The sequence below is a fragment of the Rutilus rutilus genome (assembly GCF_951802725.1).
Source record: "Rutilus rutilus genome assembly, chromosome: 16".
Lineage (NCBI taxonomy): Eukaryota > Metazoa > Chordata > Actinopteri > Cypriniformes > Leuciscidae > Rutilus > Rutilus rutilus.
Genome location: NC_140224.1, coordinates 12,006,469 through 12,022,303, shown reverse-complemented (window position 1 = coordinate 12,022,303; position 15,835 = coordinate 12,006,469). Strand labels below are relative to the sequence as shown.

The window sequence follows — 15,835 nt, the reverse complement described above, 5'->3', positions numbered from 1 at the left end:
CTCCGTAAGCTGGATGAGGAAGGGCCTGACGCGATCTGCGTGCCGGACTTAAGGAGTGCCACGGACCTCGCTCTCCGTGCTACTAAGTCTGCAGCGCAAGCCATTGGACGGAATATGGCCTCTCTCACCGTGACTGAGAGACATCTTTGGCTGACGCTCTCGGAAATGGCCGAGTCTGAGCGCACCGCGTTCCTCGACGCCCCGCTTTCCGCCACAGGCCTCTTTGGATCCTCCGTCAAGGATTTCGCGGAGAGATTCGCAGAGGTACAGAAAGCGTCACAGGCTATGAAGCACTTCCTCCCGAAGCGCTCCAGCCCTGCAGCAGGCCGTGCGAAACCGTCTGCTCAGAGCTCACAGCCACCGTCCACTGCCTCCACTTCACAGCGCCGCCAGGCCCGAAGCGCGAGACCGCGCTCCCGCTCATCCGGTCGCCGCCCCGCTGTACGTGGCTCGCGACCTAGGATTACGGTGAAGCCCGAGGCCCCGAAGTCGTCCTAGCACAGCTAGGAAAACGACGGTGTTTAAGTCCCGCTGCGGCCAGACTCACACCAAAGCTATTCGCTCGTCCAGTTCCAGCAAATGTGACTGTTCCAGTGTTTTCTGCAGCCAACAAGTCGGTTCTGTCACCCGCTTGCCTGCACACAAATGCCGTTTTCACGGCTACCCAGATAAATCCCCAAAAGAGTGTATTTTCTGGTGCCACGGCCGATGGTGTTTCATGTGTAGTAAGAATGCCCACTGCCCAGTGCCCATCCCTACACACAAGCACAGCCTGTCACACAGGGCTCGCGCACATAAAACCGACTCAGATCGGTTGCGCTTCAAACATGGTGAATGTGCCCACTACCCAGTGCCCACTAACACCGCATTGTGCATGGTTCACGGTTTCTGTAAAAACGAAACCAACGTGCACTCGCTTCACGCAAGCGAACGATGTTTTCGGTGTGATAAATGTGCCCGCTGTCCCGCGCCCACATCCACACATAGACATGACAGTTCCCACGGGAACCGCCCAGCCCTCCCCCTCGCGGCTGACCACCGCAGAGGAGTCGAGCGCGGGCAATCTGCCCGCTGTTATCAGCGCGCCCCATGCCTGAAATGTCACGAGCGCGATGCTTGTGTTGCAGCACGCCGAAGCCTCTCCATCGCTGAGCGAGCGGAGCGCGCTTCGTATTCAACCCCTAGCTATCCATGCAGACGCATGGGCAAAGCTGCCCGGGGTTTCGAAGTGGGTGCTGAACATTATAAAAAGAGGCTATTCGCTGCAGTTTCGCCGACGCCCTCGCCGCTATGTGGCGCGCGTCGAGACCACGGTAAAAACAGAAGTAGCACATTTACTTCGAGCCGAAGTGACGAAACTATTGAGCAAAGGGGCCATAGAGCCTCTCTCTCAAGTTCAGAGCGAAGGAGGGCTATACAGCAGATACTTCCTGGTACCGAAAAAAGACGGGGGTCTCAGACCCATACTAGATCTAAGGCAACTGAACAAAGTGCTTGTGAAGCGACAGTTCAGGATGCTCACGACCAGACAAATCCTTGTGCAGATTCGCCAAGGAGATTGGTTTGTGTCAATAGATCTGAAAGACGCGTATTTTCAAATACAGATAGCGTCACGTCACAGGCGATATTTGAGATTCGCCTTCGAGGGCCAGGCATATCAGTACACAGTCCTGCCATTCGGTTTGTCCCTGGCACCCCGTACATTTACGAAGTGCATGGACGCGGCGCTCGCACCCCTCAGAATGAGAGGCATACGAGTGCTGAACTATTTGGACGATTGGCTGATTCTAGCGCAATCTCGCGCAGTGCTCATAGAACACACGACCATTTTACTCGATCACCTCGAGGATTTGGGTCTCAGTGTCAATTGGGCGAAGAGCTCTCTGTTACCCAGTCAGAAGATATCTTTCCTGGGCACAGAATTGGACTCGCTGTCCATGATAGCGCGACTATCACCACAGCGCGCGGTAGACATTCAACGCACAGCGAACGCGTTTCGCTGCGGCGCATCTGTCCCGCTCAAGAAATTTCAGAAGATGCTAGGTCTCATGGCCTCAGCATCGTCAGTGCTCCAGCTGGGCCTGCTCCGCATGCGCCCGCTGCAGTCTTGGCTGAAAGCGCGAGTCCCACGCAGAGCGTGGGCATCCGGTTCGCTTCGCCTCAGGGTCAATCAGAAGTGCGTCACAGCTCTGAAACCTTGGAGAGCGAACGACTGGTACCAATTAGGTGTAAGCCTGGGGACTTCCTCGAGGGTGAAAGTGGTGTCCACGGACGCGTCCACCTCGGGATGGGGAGCGCTGCTCGAGGGCAGACCGTTCTTCGGCCAGTGGTCGGAACGGGAGAAGCTCCTGCACATAAACTGCCTCGAAATGCTGGCAGTAGACAACGCGCTGACGCGTTTTTGTCCCCAGATAAAAGGACGCCACGTCTTGGTCCGTTCGGACAACATGTCTGTGGTGTCCTACATAAATCGCCAGGGCGGCCTCAGGTCCAAGAACCTGTACAGGCTGGCAGAACGCCTCCTGGTATGGGCTCAGTGCAACCTGCGCTCGCTCAGAGCAGCGCACGTGCCAGGGCTCCTGAACATAGGACCGGACAGACTGTCCAGGAACAATGTTCCGGCAGGCGAGTGGTCTCTACACCCACAGACAGTCCAACTGCTGTGGAAGAAATTCGGCAGAGCGGAAGTAGACCTGTTTGCGTCTCAAGAAAACGCTCACTGTCAGGAATTTTTCTCAAAGAGCAGGAGCGCGCTGGCCCATGTGTGGCCCCGCCGCCCGCTCTATGCTTTTCCCCCCGTCTCTCTCCTGCCTCAGGTGATAGAACGGATCAGGGAAGAAGGATGCTCAGTACTGCTGGTGGCACCGTTCTGGAAAAACCAACCTTGGTTCCCAGTCGTGATGCAGTTAGCAAGTACTGCCCCGTGGCCAGTACCAGTGAGGAGAGACCTCCTCTCACAGGCCCACGGTTCGATCTGGCATCCTCACCCGGAACTGTGGTCCCTTCATGTCTGGGCCATCAACGGGTACATGTTGGACTCCCTGAAGGAGTATTAAACACGATCACGCAGGCTAGAGCTCCGTCTACGAGACGACTCTATTCCTCGAAATGGTCAGTGTTTTCGGGCTGGTGCACAGCCCGTGGTGTGTCACCCACAGACTGTGGTGTGGCGGAGGTGCTTTCCTTCCTACAAGAGCTGTTGGATGGGGGCAGGGCCCCCTCCACGCTCAAAGTTTATGTGGCGGCTATAGCAGCGTTCTCAGAAACAACGCTTGGTCAGTCAATAGGAAGGAACGATTTAGTCATCCGCTTCCTTAGAGGGGCTAAGAGACTGAATCCTCCCAGACCTCCCTCAGTCCCCGTATGGGACCTTTCTACGGTTCTGGAAGCCATGAAAGGTGCGCCATTTGAGCCTTTACAGTCAATCGATTTGAAACACCTGTCTTTCAAGACGGTGTTTTTGCTGGCTCTCGCTTCGGTGAAGCGCATAGGGGATCTGCACGCGCTCTCTGTGAGCGCGGCGTGCATGGAGTTTGGGCCTAATGACTCAAAAGTTATACTCAAACCTAAGCACGGTTATGTTCCGAAATCCCTCAACACACCGTTTAGGGCGCAAGTTATCTCCCTGTCAGCCCTACCGGTCCCTGATGAGGAAAGAGACGCGAGCCTCCTCTGCCCAGTCAGGGCATTACGAGCTTATGTGTCTCGCTCGTCTGGTTTCAGACAGACGGAGCAGCTCTTTGTTTCGTTTAGCGGACGTTCTAAGGGACTAGCCGCGTCGAAACAGAGCCTATCCAGATGGATAGTTGATGCTATAGCGCTGGCATACGCCTCCAAGGGCATGCAGTGCCCGTTGGGTGTCAGAGCGCACTCCACGAGAGGCATGGCCTCTTCGTGGGCCTGGTCAAGTGGGATTGCCTTGCAAGATATTTGTATGGCGGCAGGCTGGGCCTCCCCGTCTACATTTATAAGGTTTTATAGCCTAGAGGTTCCCGCCCTGCAGGCCAGGCTGCTGTCGGTCTAAGTTTACCAGTATTGTCTGACCTGATGCGATCAGCTCAGAATGCTGCGTCTACTGAGCACAGCTCAATGTTCGACAGTAAAAAAAAAAAAAGAAGAAGTAGCAGCACGAGATGTGCCTGGGCAAACTGTGTAAGACCCACATTCCCCCATCAGTTCAGGCCGTACCCCGCCCTGTCTGTATGATGAAATTCGCGTCTCAGCGACGCTACCATATGTGGAAGAGTGCGGCTTCGCCCCTCCCTCTTCCTGGACTCCCTGTGAGTTCCCTGAGTGATTGTGCACTATATGTACCCCGGGCTTTCGCCCTTGGGTCTTTGGTGTCAGATCTCAGCATGCACGGCGTTTTGCATTGGGTCCCCTAGCGTAAGATATCTTACGCAGTACGAGAGACCTCTCGTAAGAGAACGTACTCGGTTACTAACGTAACCTCGGTTCTCTCTAGAAGAGGGAACGAGTACTGCGTATCTTGCCGTGCATGCACACGCTCTGGTTGCTTCGATGATGAAAAACCAGATAATAGCTGCCTGCGAGCGGTATTTATAGGCCTAGACCACGGCCATTTCGGCGGGACGTGACGCAGCGGGCGCGAAGTGCCCTGATTGGGTCTGGCGTCACGCCAGGCCTCGCTCGATAGGCTGCTGCAGTTGCCGCAGAGCAGCCAATAGGCGCGCGAGCTGTCTCGCCTATGTCTGCATGCTGCCGCAACGCGTTTTGCATTATTACAAAATTAAGGATAATTTTTGGCTTCAATATCTCGCGGAAAAAGGATTTTCCCCTAGCGTAAGATATCTTACGCAGTACTCGTTCCCTCTTCTAGAGAGAACCGAGGTTACGTTAGTAACCGAGTACGTTTATAGTGCTACAATGTGGAGAAAATCCAGCAAAACGCGCCCGCGCGTTTGCCGACCTCAGAGGGTTAAGGGTGGAGGGAGACAGCCTTCGCTCCAACCCCTCTTGTAGGAAGGAGAGCACGACTCTGATCGGGCAAGTTCGTGGGTTCTCCCCGTGGGAAGAACACCAGTCGACGAACAGGTTCCACTTCAGAGCGTAGAGGCGCCTCGTAGAGAGGGCTCTAGCTCAAGAGATGGTATCTACCACTGCCTGTGGCAGGACATCTAGAACCTCTGCGTCCCGTCCAGGAACCAGACATGGAGTTTCCAGAGGTCTGGACGCGGGTGCCATAGAGTGCCCCGTCTCTGAGAAAGTAGGTCCTTCCTCAGAGGAATCGGCCAAGGAGGGGCTGTCGCGAGGAGCATGAGTTCTGGGAACCAAGTCCGGGTTGGCCAATACGGGGCCACCAAAAGGACCTGCTCCTCGTCCTCCCTGACCTTGCACAGGGTCTGTGCAAGAAGGCTCACTGGGGGAAACGCATATTTGCGCAAGTCCCGGGGGCCAGCTGTGCGCCAGGGCATCCGTGCCGAGAGTTCCTTCGGTCAGGGAGTAATACCACTGGCAATGGGTCGTGTCCGGAGAGGCAAACAGGTCTACCTGTGCGGCTCCGAAAATTCGCCAAATCAGCTGGACCACCTGGGGATGGAGTCGCCATTCTCCTGGCAGGGGAGGCAGCCGTGAGAGCTCGTCTGCCACACGGTTGAGCTCCCCGGGGACATGAATGGCACGAAGCGACCTCAGATGCTTCTGACTCCATAGGAGGAGGAGGTGGGAGGCGAGTCGCGACATACGACAGGAGCGTAGACCACCTTGTCGGTTGATGTACGCAATGGTCGCAATGCTGTCCGAACAGACCAGTACGTGCTTGTGTTTGAGAAGCCCCTTGAGGCGATACAAGGCCAAGCGTACTGCTTGCAACTCTAGGCAGTTGATGTGCCAATGCAGCTGGGGCCCCGTCCACAGACCCGAGACTGCATGCCCTTTGTACGTGGCCCCCCAGCCCTTGGCAGAAGCATCTGTGAACACCACAGCATGCCTGGAAACCTGGACTATGGGCACTCCGGCCCGTAGAAACGCAGGGTCCGACCAAGGGGTGAAGGTTTGGCGACAGTGCGGGGTGACTTTGACCCGGAACGTGCCGCTCTGCCACGCCCACCTCGGGACTCGATCGTGAAGCCAGTGCTGGAGCGGTCTCATATGCAACAGACCGAGCGGCGTTACTGCGGCTGCGGCTGCCATATGCCCCAGGAGCCTCTGAAACTGTTTCAGTGGGACCACTGACTTGCCTCGAAAAGACTAGAGGCAGTTGAGCACCGACTGGACGCGTTCCTCCGTGAGGTGCGCAGTCTGGGCGACCGAGTCCAGTTCCATACCGAGATAAGAGATCCTCTGCACGGGCCAGAGTTTGCTCTTGTCCCAGTTGACCTGAAGCCCCAACTGACTGAGGTGCCAGAGCACCATTTTCCTGTGATCGCACAACACATCTCACGAGTGTGCCAGAATGAGCCAGTCGCCGAGATAGTTGAGAATGCGAACGCCCTGTTCTCTCATGGGAACAATGGCCGCCTCCGCGACTTTCGTGAAGACAGGGGGCGACAGGGCCAGCCCGAAGGGTAGGACCTTGTACTGATATGCTCGACCCTCGAAAGCAAACCGAAGAAATGGTCTGTGTCGGGGAAGAATCGAGACATGAAAGTACGCGTCTGTCAGGTCGATCGCTGCAAACCAATCCCGGGGACGGATGCATTCGAAAATGCATTTCTGCGTGAGCATCTTGAACGGGAGCTTGTGCAGGGCCCGATTCAATACTCGCAGATCCAGGATTGGCCGTAACCCACCGCCTTTCTTGGGTACGATGAAGTAAGGGCTGTAGAACCCTGACCTCATATCGGCTGGAGGGACCGGCTCGATCACGTCCTTCGCCAGCAGGGCGTTGATCTCTTTCCGCAAGACAGGAGCACTTCACGTGGAGACTTCACGTGGGTGAAGTGGATGCCCCGAACTTGGGAGGCCGGCGTGCAAACTGAATTGCGTAGCCGAGCCGGATGGTGCGGATGAGCCAGCGCGACAGTCTCAGGAGCGCTAACCAGGCTCCGAGAAACCGCCGCAACGAGCCCACCCGCACCAGCGGCGTACCCGCGGAGGGGCAGCGAGGTGGAAGGCAGGGACACGGCTCTGGTGGCATTGTAGCGGCCGAGAGCGGGGTCTGGGTGTGTACTTGGACAACACCTACCTGCTTCCACCGGGGGACAGACGGCAGAGAAGACCCGAGAGTGTTCTGCTGCGGGCTGTCGCCTGGCGAGGGAAGGGGAGGAGACAAGGAGCGAGGCCCGAGGGCGGCTGCTGGTCTCCACGCCTTCACGCCCAGCGGCAGACAGGAGTGGCGTGACCGAGGTGGCGCCACTGCTATCTGAGAGCTGGGGAGAGGGGACTGAGAGTGGCGAGACCCAAGGGTGGCACACACTGCCGTCCCACTCTCAAGCGGGAGAGACTGCTTGTTCGGCAGTCCCAACCGTGAATGACCCAGAGGAGGACGAACTGCTCTTTTAATGAGGTTTTGGGTACCACCGACCGACTGGTCAGCGGCGGAACAGAAAGAATTCACCAACAAAGCATTCTCCACCCGGCCCTCCTCCGGGGGAAGGAGTGGTTATGACACGCACTCCCGAAGAGCAGACACCACAAACTCTGGGTCGCTCCTCTCAGAGTCGTTTCCCTTCCCTTTGCTGGGGGGAAACGAACTCTGAGCGGGCTGGTTTTGAAGCGCTTCTGGACCACCAGTGTGGACATCGTCTGACCGAGGGCCAGCGCTGTGACTTATCACGGTCAGTCACTAAGCGCAGCTCCACCCCAAATCAGAACTACCCACGTGCACTGAATGTGCAGGGGTAGTGAGAGAGAAAAAACTTCTGCAGATTTAGGCATGTTTGGCTTGCCATATTGGCACCAAAATGCTTCCATACTGCCAAAGTTTTTCACACCCACCCAGGCACTTTAGACCCAGGAAGTGTGGCTGTCAAGTCTGAATCTTCAGCACGAGAACACACCATTATAGTAGGAACTCAGCATCATTTTCAGAGTATAACAGCCCTCTCTCCAATGTAGCAATCGACATCTGTCCTCCCCTGGAGCCCCGAATGAAATGCTTGGTCCCTCATGAGAAGGACCAGATCCCCATCCGAAAGCCTCGACGGCACACGGCACGCTGAGCGGCTCAAGCCCTTACGCGAAGGGGAGACGAACAACGTGTCGACGTGGTCATGCACTCATGAGAGAACATGAACCACCCACGAACGCAGTCTCAACACACTGATTAAGCATGTGAAACAGTGATCGTGGCCGCCAACCAGGCATGCAAGACAGTGAACGTGGCCATCACCTCGATGACACATGGCACGCTGGGCGCTCAAGCCTTCAGGCAAGGCGAACAACGTGCCGACGTGGTCATGCTCTCATAAGAAAGCATAAACCACCCACGAACACAGTCTCAGCACGTTTGCGATGCGCTAGAGGAGTGGGAAGCTCGTGAGGGTCTTTCACCTGGCGAGACGTTCCACACTGTAACCCCCAGATCACCAAATGCTCATTAGCCAAAGTAGTCCTCTCCTTTTTAGAAAAGGAACTAGATCGGGGAACAAGCAAAGGGACTCAACCTCGTAGAGGTACGAGTCTCGATCGCGCATCTAGAGCGCCGAACGACGCGCGCTGGGTTGCCGTGACAACCCGCGCTGTCAGCCGGCGCTTGACGGCACACGGCACGCTGAGCGGCTCGAGCCTTTAAAAAGGGGAGACGAACAACGTGCCGACATGGTCATGCACTCCTGAGAGAACATGAACCACCCACGAACGTAGTCTCACACACTGATTAGGCATGTGAAACAATGAACGTGGCCGTCAAATGAGGACAGGAAAAGATCGCATCCAGAAACACACGAGTGAAACGTCATCCTGAAAAGGACGCGATCTTCACTCGTATTGCTCTTTCAGGAAAAAAGTACTCTCTTTATTGTGCTGAAGCACACAGGGACCCAACGCGGCAACACAGCGGGGAAACTGCAAGCCCGCTGTGCGCACTCAAACGTTTACCAGCTGTGAAAACAGCTTTTGAATTAACAGTGTGTAGACGCAGCCGGCAGACAGGAAATCGCGCGGTCGCTGAAACGCCGTCTCACCAACACAGAGAGATCCCTTCCCGAAACAGCAGACTCGTAGAGCGTAAGATAGATACAATCTTAAAGCTCATTCACTCAGAGAGGACGCACCGGTCGGCTCCAAAGCTAAAAGCATTTGTGTATGCGCTTGCTTCCGCCTTTATACCCGCACTAGTAGGCGGGCTGCGGAATGCAAATGTTGCATGCCAATGTTCATTGGCTCGTTTTAATTCACTCGAAGGCAATTGGTCTCCCTAGCGTGATCCCAATTCGTCAGGGGAACTCCCCCGACGAGGCGTCGGAGTTCCCAGATGACGAAAGGGAAACTGAAATATCACATGGTCCTAAGTATTCAGACCCTTTGCTCAGTATTTAGTAGAAGCACCCTTTTGATCTAATACAGCCATGAGTCTTTTTGGGAAAGATGCAACAAGTTTTTCACACCTGGATTTGGGTATCCTCTGCCATTCCTCCTTGCAGATCCTCTCCAGTTCTGTCAGGTTGGATGGTAAACGTTGGTGGACGGCCATTTTCAGGTCTCTCCAGAGATGCTCAATTGGGTTTAAGTCAGGGCTCTGGCTGGGCCATTCAAGAACAGTCACGGAGTTGTTGTGAAGCCACTCCTTCGTTATTTTAGCTGTGTGCTTAGGGTCATTGTCTTGTTGGAAGGTGAACCTTCGGCCCAGTCTGAGGTCCAGAGCACTCTGGAGAAGGTTTTTGTCCAGGATATCCCTGTACTTGGCCGCATTCATCTTTCCCTCGATTGCAACCAGTCGTCCTGTCCCTGCAGCTGAAAAACACCCCCATAGCATGATGCTGCCACCACCATGCTTCACTGTTGAGGCTGTATTGGACAGGTGATGAGCAGTGCCTGGTTTTCTCCACACATACCGCTTAGAATTAAGGCCAAAAAGATCTATCTTGGTCTCATCAGACCAGAGAATCTTATTTATCACCATCTTGGAGTCCTTCAGGTGTGCTTTCATGTGTCTTGAACTGAGGAGAGGCTTCCGTCGGGCCACTCTGCCATAAAGCCCCGACTGGTGGATGGCTGCAGTGATGGTTGACTTACTACAACTTTCTCCCATCTCCCGACTGCATCTCTAGCTCAGCCACAGTGATCTTTGGGTTCTTCTTTACCTCTCTCACCAAGGCTCTTCTCCCCCGATAGCTCAGTTTGGCCGGACGGCCAGCTCTAGGAAGGGTTCTGGTCGTCCCAAACGTCTTCCATTTAAGGATTATGGAGGCCACTGTGCTCTTAGGAACCTAAAGTGCAGCAGAATTTTTTTTGTAACCTTGGCCAGATCTGTGCCTTGCCACAATTCTGTCTCTGAGCTCTTCAGGCAGTTCCTTTGACCTCATGATTCTCATTTGCTCTGACATGCACTGTGAGCTGTAAGGTCTTATATAGACAGGTGTGTGGCTTTCCTAATCAAGTCCAATCAGTATAATCAAACACAGCTGGACTAAAATTAAGGTGTAGAACCATCTCAAGGATGATCAGAAGAAATGGACAGCACCTGAGTGAAATATATGAGTGTCACAGCAAAGGGTCTGAATATTTAGGACCATGTGATATTTCAGTTTTTCTTTTTTAATAAATGTGCAAAAATGTCAACAATTCTGTGTTTTTCTGTCAATGTGGGGTGCTGTGTGTACAATAATGAGAAAAAAAAGAACTTAAATGATTTTAGAAAATGGCTGCAATATAACAAAGAGTGAAAAATGTAAGGGGGTCTGAATACTTTCCGTACCAACTCTCTCTCTCTCTCTCTCTCTCTCTCTCTCTCTCTCTCTATATATATATATATATATATATACAGTGAGGAAAATAAGTATTTGAACACCCTGCTATTTTGCAAGTTCTCCCACTTAGAAATCATGGAGGGGTCTGAAATTGTCATCGTAGGTGCATGTCCACTGTGAGAGACATAATCTAAAAAAAAAATCCCAGAAATCACAATGTATGATTTTTAAACTATTTATTTGTATGATACAGCTGCAAATAAGTATTTGAACACCTGAGAAAATCAATGTTAATATTTGGTACAGTAGCCTTTGTTTGCAATTACAGAGGTCAAACGTTTCCTGCAGTTTTTCACCAGGTTTGCACACACTGCAGGAGGGATTTTGGCCCACTCCTCCACACAGATCTTCTCTAGATCAGTCAGGTTTCTGGGCTGTCGCTGAGAAACACGGAGTTTGAGCTCCCTCCAAAGATTCTCTATTGGGCTTAGGTCTGGAGACTGGCTAGGCCACGCCAGAACCTTGATATGCTTCTTACAGAGCCACTCCTTGGTTATCCTGGCTGTGTGCTTCGGGTCATTGTCATGTTGGAAGACCCAGCCTCGACCCATCTTCAATGCTCTAACTGAGGGAAGGAGGTTGTTCCCCAAAATCTCGCAATACATGGCCCCGGTCATCCTCTCCTTAATACAGTGCAGTCGCCCTGTCCCATGTGCAGAAAAACACCCCCAAAGCATGATGCTACCACCCCCATGCTTCACAGTAGGGATGGTGTTCTTGGGATGGTACTCATCATTCTTCTTCCTCCAAACACGTTTAGTGGAATTATGACCAAAAAGTTCTATTTTGGTCTCATCTGACCACATGACTTTCTCCCATGACTCCTCTGGATCATCCAAATGGTCATTGGCAAACTTAAGACGGGCCTTGACATGTGCTGGTTTAAGCAGGGGAACCTTCCGTGCCATGCATGATTTCAAACCATGACGTCTTAGTGTATTACCAACAGTAACCTTGGAAACGGTGGTCCCAGCTCTTTTCAGGTCATTGACCAGCTCATCCCGTGTAGTTCTAGGCTGATTTCTCACCTTTCTTAAGATCATTGAGACCCCACGAGGTGAGATCTTGCATGGAGCCCCAGTCCGAGGGAGATTGACAGTCATGTTTAGCTTCTTCCATTTTCTAATGATTACTCCAACAGTGGACCTTTTTTCACCAAGCTGCTTGGCAATTTCCCCGTAGCCCTTTCCAGCCTTGTGGAGGTGTACAATTTTGTCTCTAGTGTCTTTGGACAGCTCTTTGGTCTTGGCAATGTTAGTAGTTGGATTCATACTGATTGTATGGGGTGGACAGGTGTCTTTATGCAACTAACGACCTCAAACAGGTGCATCTAATTTAGGATAATAAATGGAGTGGAGGTGGACATTTTAAAGGCAGACTAACAGGTCTTTGAGGGTCAGAATTCTAGCTGATAGACAGGTGTTCAAATACTTATTTGCAGCTGTATCATACAAATAAATAGTTAAAAAATCATACATTGTGATTTCTGGATTTTTTTTTTTAGATTATGTCTCTCACAGTGGACATGCACCTACGATGACAATTTCAGACCCCTCCATGATTTCTAAGTGGGAGAACTTGCAAAATAGCAGGGTGTTCAAATACTTATTTTCCTCACTGTATATATATATCTATATCGAGAGAGAGAGAGAGAGAGAGAATAGAATAGAAGAGAAGAGAATAGAATAGAATAGAATAGAGGAGAATAGAAGAGAAAGTGTTAGTATTAATTGATCAAGTGTTGATTTTGTGCCAGTATATCACGAAACGCTCAACATGAAACTTTGCGCGTTAAGTTCATATTCTTAGTCCATCTGCTTGCCTGTAGCCTATATAGTAGCCTCAGCCTACATTCCCAATAAGGTGCGAGTTTGGTCTTTTATATCACTGTATTAGTCCATAAATCTACATTAAGCATTTTGTCCCGATGGAAGGGGAATCCTTGAATATGAGGTATTGAGGGAAACCGATTATAATCCCGTTCATGGTAGAGAAAGCTGATGATGTAGGCTACACAGGGAAACTAACAATGAAGTTATTGAATGAAACATGAAGACAGCTTTTGTCCCTTTATCATCTTTTCCGCATATATACTGGTGAATATTACAAAGGTGAATATGGATTATTGAATTTTTAATAATGAAAATGTGTTTGAAATGTTTTTAATTGAAATATTCACAGCTTAAATATTCAACCATGTTGAATTTCAGCCCATAAAAATGCAAGCCCTAAAAATACAATGCATTAAAATGCAAGCATGGTTAATGCAATGCCTATTTTTTTTAAGTAGTGCAATTCAACAGGCTTTTTTGTTTCAAAAACATTTGGCATTATTTTGCTTCCATACATCCTCACCCACTCTGCTATCCTAGCTCATTTGTACTCATCTCATTCCTTCCGCATTGGAGCAGCTACCACCGCAGCCCAAAAAGGTCTGCCTGACTATCAAATAAAATTACTGGTTCGGTGGTCATCAGATGCCTTTCAGCCTTACATTCATTCTGACTTCAGCCTCATCAAACAAGCCCATCTAACTCTCGCTTCTCTTCAAGATAGTTACAATCCACTCAAGACAGCTGCCCCACGAAACTCAATCCAACCAATGACCGCCTAACTTGATGCTGCTGCTGCTGCAGTGCCTCGCTTAATTCGATGTTGCTGCTGCAGTGCCCTGCTTGATTTGATACTGCCGCTGCAGTGCCCTGCCTAATTTGATACTGCCACTGCAGTCAATGAATGAAACAAGATACAGTGTTGCCATGGGCACCAGTGAATATGTCTGACTACTAAATGCTGTGATTGATCAATCAGAATCCCATATTATAGAAAGCCATGTAACAAACGCTATTTAGTTGTTGATTTAATTATCATGCTTAATTTAAAGATCCCTAATTAATAATAAACTTCATGTGAGTTCTGTCACATGAAATACAAATCTACTTGACTACTCTGTGTATTTGAATGCTTTTCAAGTAGAATGTACATAACTGGTCTGGACTTATCTAGGTTTTTCCATACTAGTGGTTGTACAGACTAGTCGACTTTAATGCTCTGTCATTACGCTTTAAGCTTGATGTCGACTTGTCGCTGATCATAGCCTATAGAGGGCGCAACAGGATAAGAAATCTTTGAAGTCCACATTTACACAGTTTCCAACAGTTAAAATGACAAATAAATGCATACTCCGGGAGCACTCCATCTGTGAGCAATGTAATGACCCAAAGACAAAAGAACTGATAAAAAATAAGCTGTTATGTAGGATCAATAGCCTTGTGGGCAGCACTGTGTCATATGCCATAGCTGTACACAAGGTAACCCGCATTCGAGTCTCGGCTTGAGGTTCAGGCTTACGGTGCGTGTCCACTGGACTCAACTTTAATCACATAAAACCCCTATTCTATACAGTGGAAATTCTAGTTCTTTTTTTTATCATCCTTTTTTTAATATAGAAAAAAAGAACATTTGTTGCTGACCTGAATTAAAATTTGTTATTAAAATTAAAAAGTTATTTTAGCTCATTTTAATGTTTGTTTTGTCTTTGTATTTGTGTAAATAAGTCTTGGAAGTTTGCTGAGGCCCCCAAGTGGGCCCTGGCCTTTGGTTGAGAACCACTGCTATAGACAGTAATTTGTTCCATCCTTTAATTACAATAAATTAATTTGTTTGTACCATCCAGTGTTTTTGTTGTGTTAGTCTTTACCTTCCTTAAAAGGACTAAACCTTATAAACTGGTACTGAATAAAAAAGAAAACTAAGAGAAGCTGGTACTAAAATACATGAACAGGATGGTAATGACAGAATGCCGATCATATGTCATTTTCTGTGTCCATATATGCAGTGGTCACTAAGGACGGAGTGTACGTATTGGATATGGCAGCTAAAATTGATGCTGCTGCCGACTACATCTGCAAGCCCAAGTGGGGTGATGTGGAGTTTCCTCCTCCGTTTGGCAGAGAAGCTTATCCTGAGGTAAAAGCGGAATAAGTTCATGCCATTGCACACAACTGTCAGAGAGCGCATGTTCTGTGGCTCATATTTTCGGTGTGTTTTTCTGTGTGTACAGGAAGCGTACATAGCAGATCTCGATGCTAAGAGTGGCGCCAGTCTGAAACTCACCCTGCTGAACCCCAGAGGACGCATTTGGACCATGGTGGCTGGTGGCGGTGCATCAGTGGTTTACAGGTGGTGCTTCCAAAATCCTGTGCCCGGTTGCATAAAGCACCTTTAAGTGTCTAACTTAAACCCTTAAGGGTGAACCCTTAACTCTTAAGTCTAATTTTCCCTTAAAGGGATAGTTCAAACAAAAATGAAAATTCTATCATTGTTTACTCACCCTCAAGTTGTTCCAAACCTGTATGAATGTCTTTCTTCTGCTGAACACAAAATAAGATATTTTGAAAAATGTGTGTTACTAAACAGTTGATGGACCCCATTGACTTCCATAGTATGAAAAAAATACTATGAACGTCAGTGGGGTCCCAGCAACTGTTTGGTTACCTTCTTTTGTGTTCAGCAGAAGAAAGAAATTCTTACAGTTTTGACAGAATTTTATTTTCCGTAAAGTTGACCGAGTGGAACAGGTAGTCCGAGCTGCTGTGATGTGGGGTGGAGGCGGGGACTAATATGCATATTCATGTATCCGCTTATACTAAATGAAGCAAGGGTGTAGAGTTATATTTAAGCTATTGTATGCAACATTTATTTTCACAGGACAAAAACGTTTAAATATGTAATTTTGGTGAACAAAGATGAGTTTTAAAGGGATACTCCACCGTTTTTTCATATTAAACTATGTTATTCCCTTAACTAAGACGAGTTGATACATACCTCTCTCGTCTCAGTGCGTGCACTAAATCGCTCTGTCTTGCGGCGAAACTTTGTTAGCCCAGTTCATTCAATATGTGCCAAGCAGAGAAGCTACAAAACACCTCCACGTTTTCCCTATTTAAATACAGTTACTCGCG

General features: G+C 50.0%; 1 protein-coding gene across 2 annotated transcripts in view; it reads left to right on the top strand.

The window, feature by feature from the left end:
- The window catches only part of aclyb (ATP citrate lyase b), an 88,053-nt gene that overhangs the window by 42,166 nt on the left and 30,052 nt on the right, over positions 1-15,835 (top strand). For both annotated transcript variants that reach the window (XM_084434784.1, XM_084434783.1), the window contains exons 7-8: positions 14,710-14,840; positions 14,935-15,053. In XM_084434784.1, the coding sequence (XP_084290910.1) occupies positions 14,710-14,840; positions 14,935-15,053 (250 nt within the window). The remainder of the gene's footprint in view (positions 1-14,709; positions 14,841-14,934; positions 15,054-15,835) is intronic.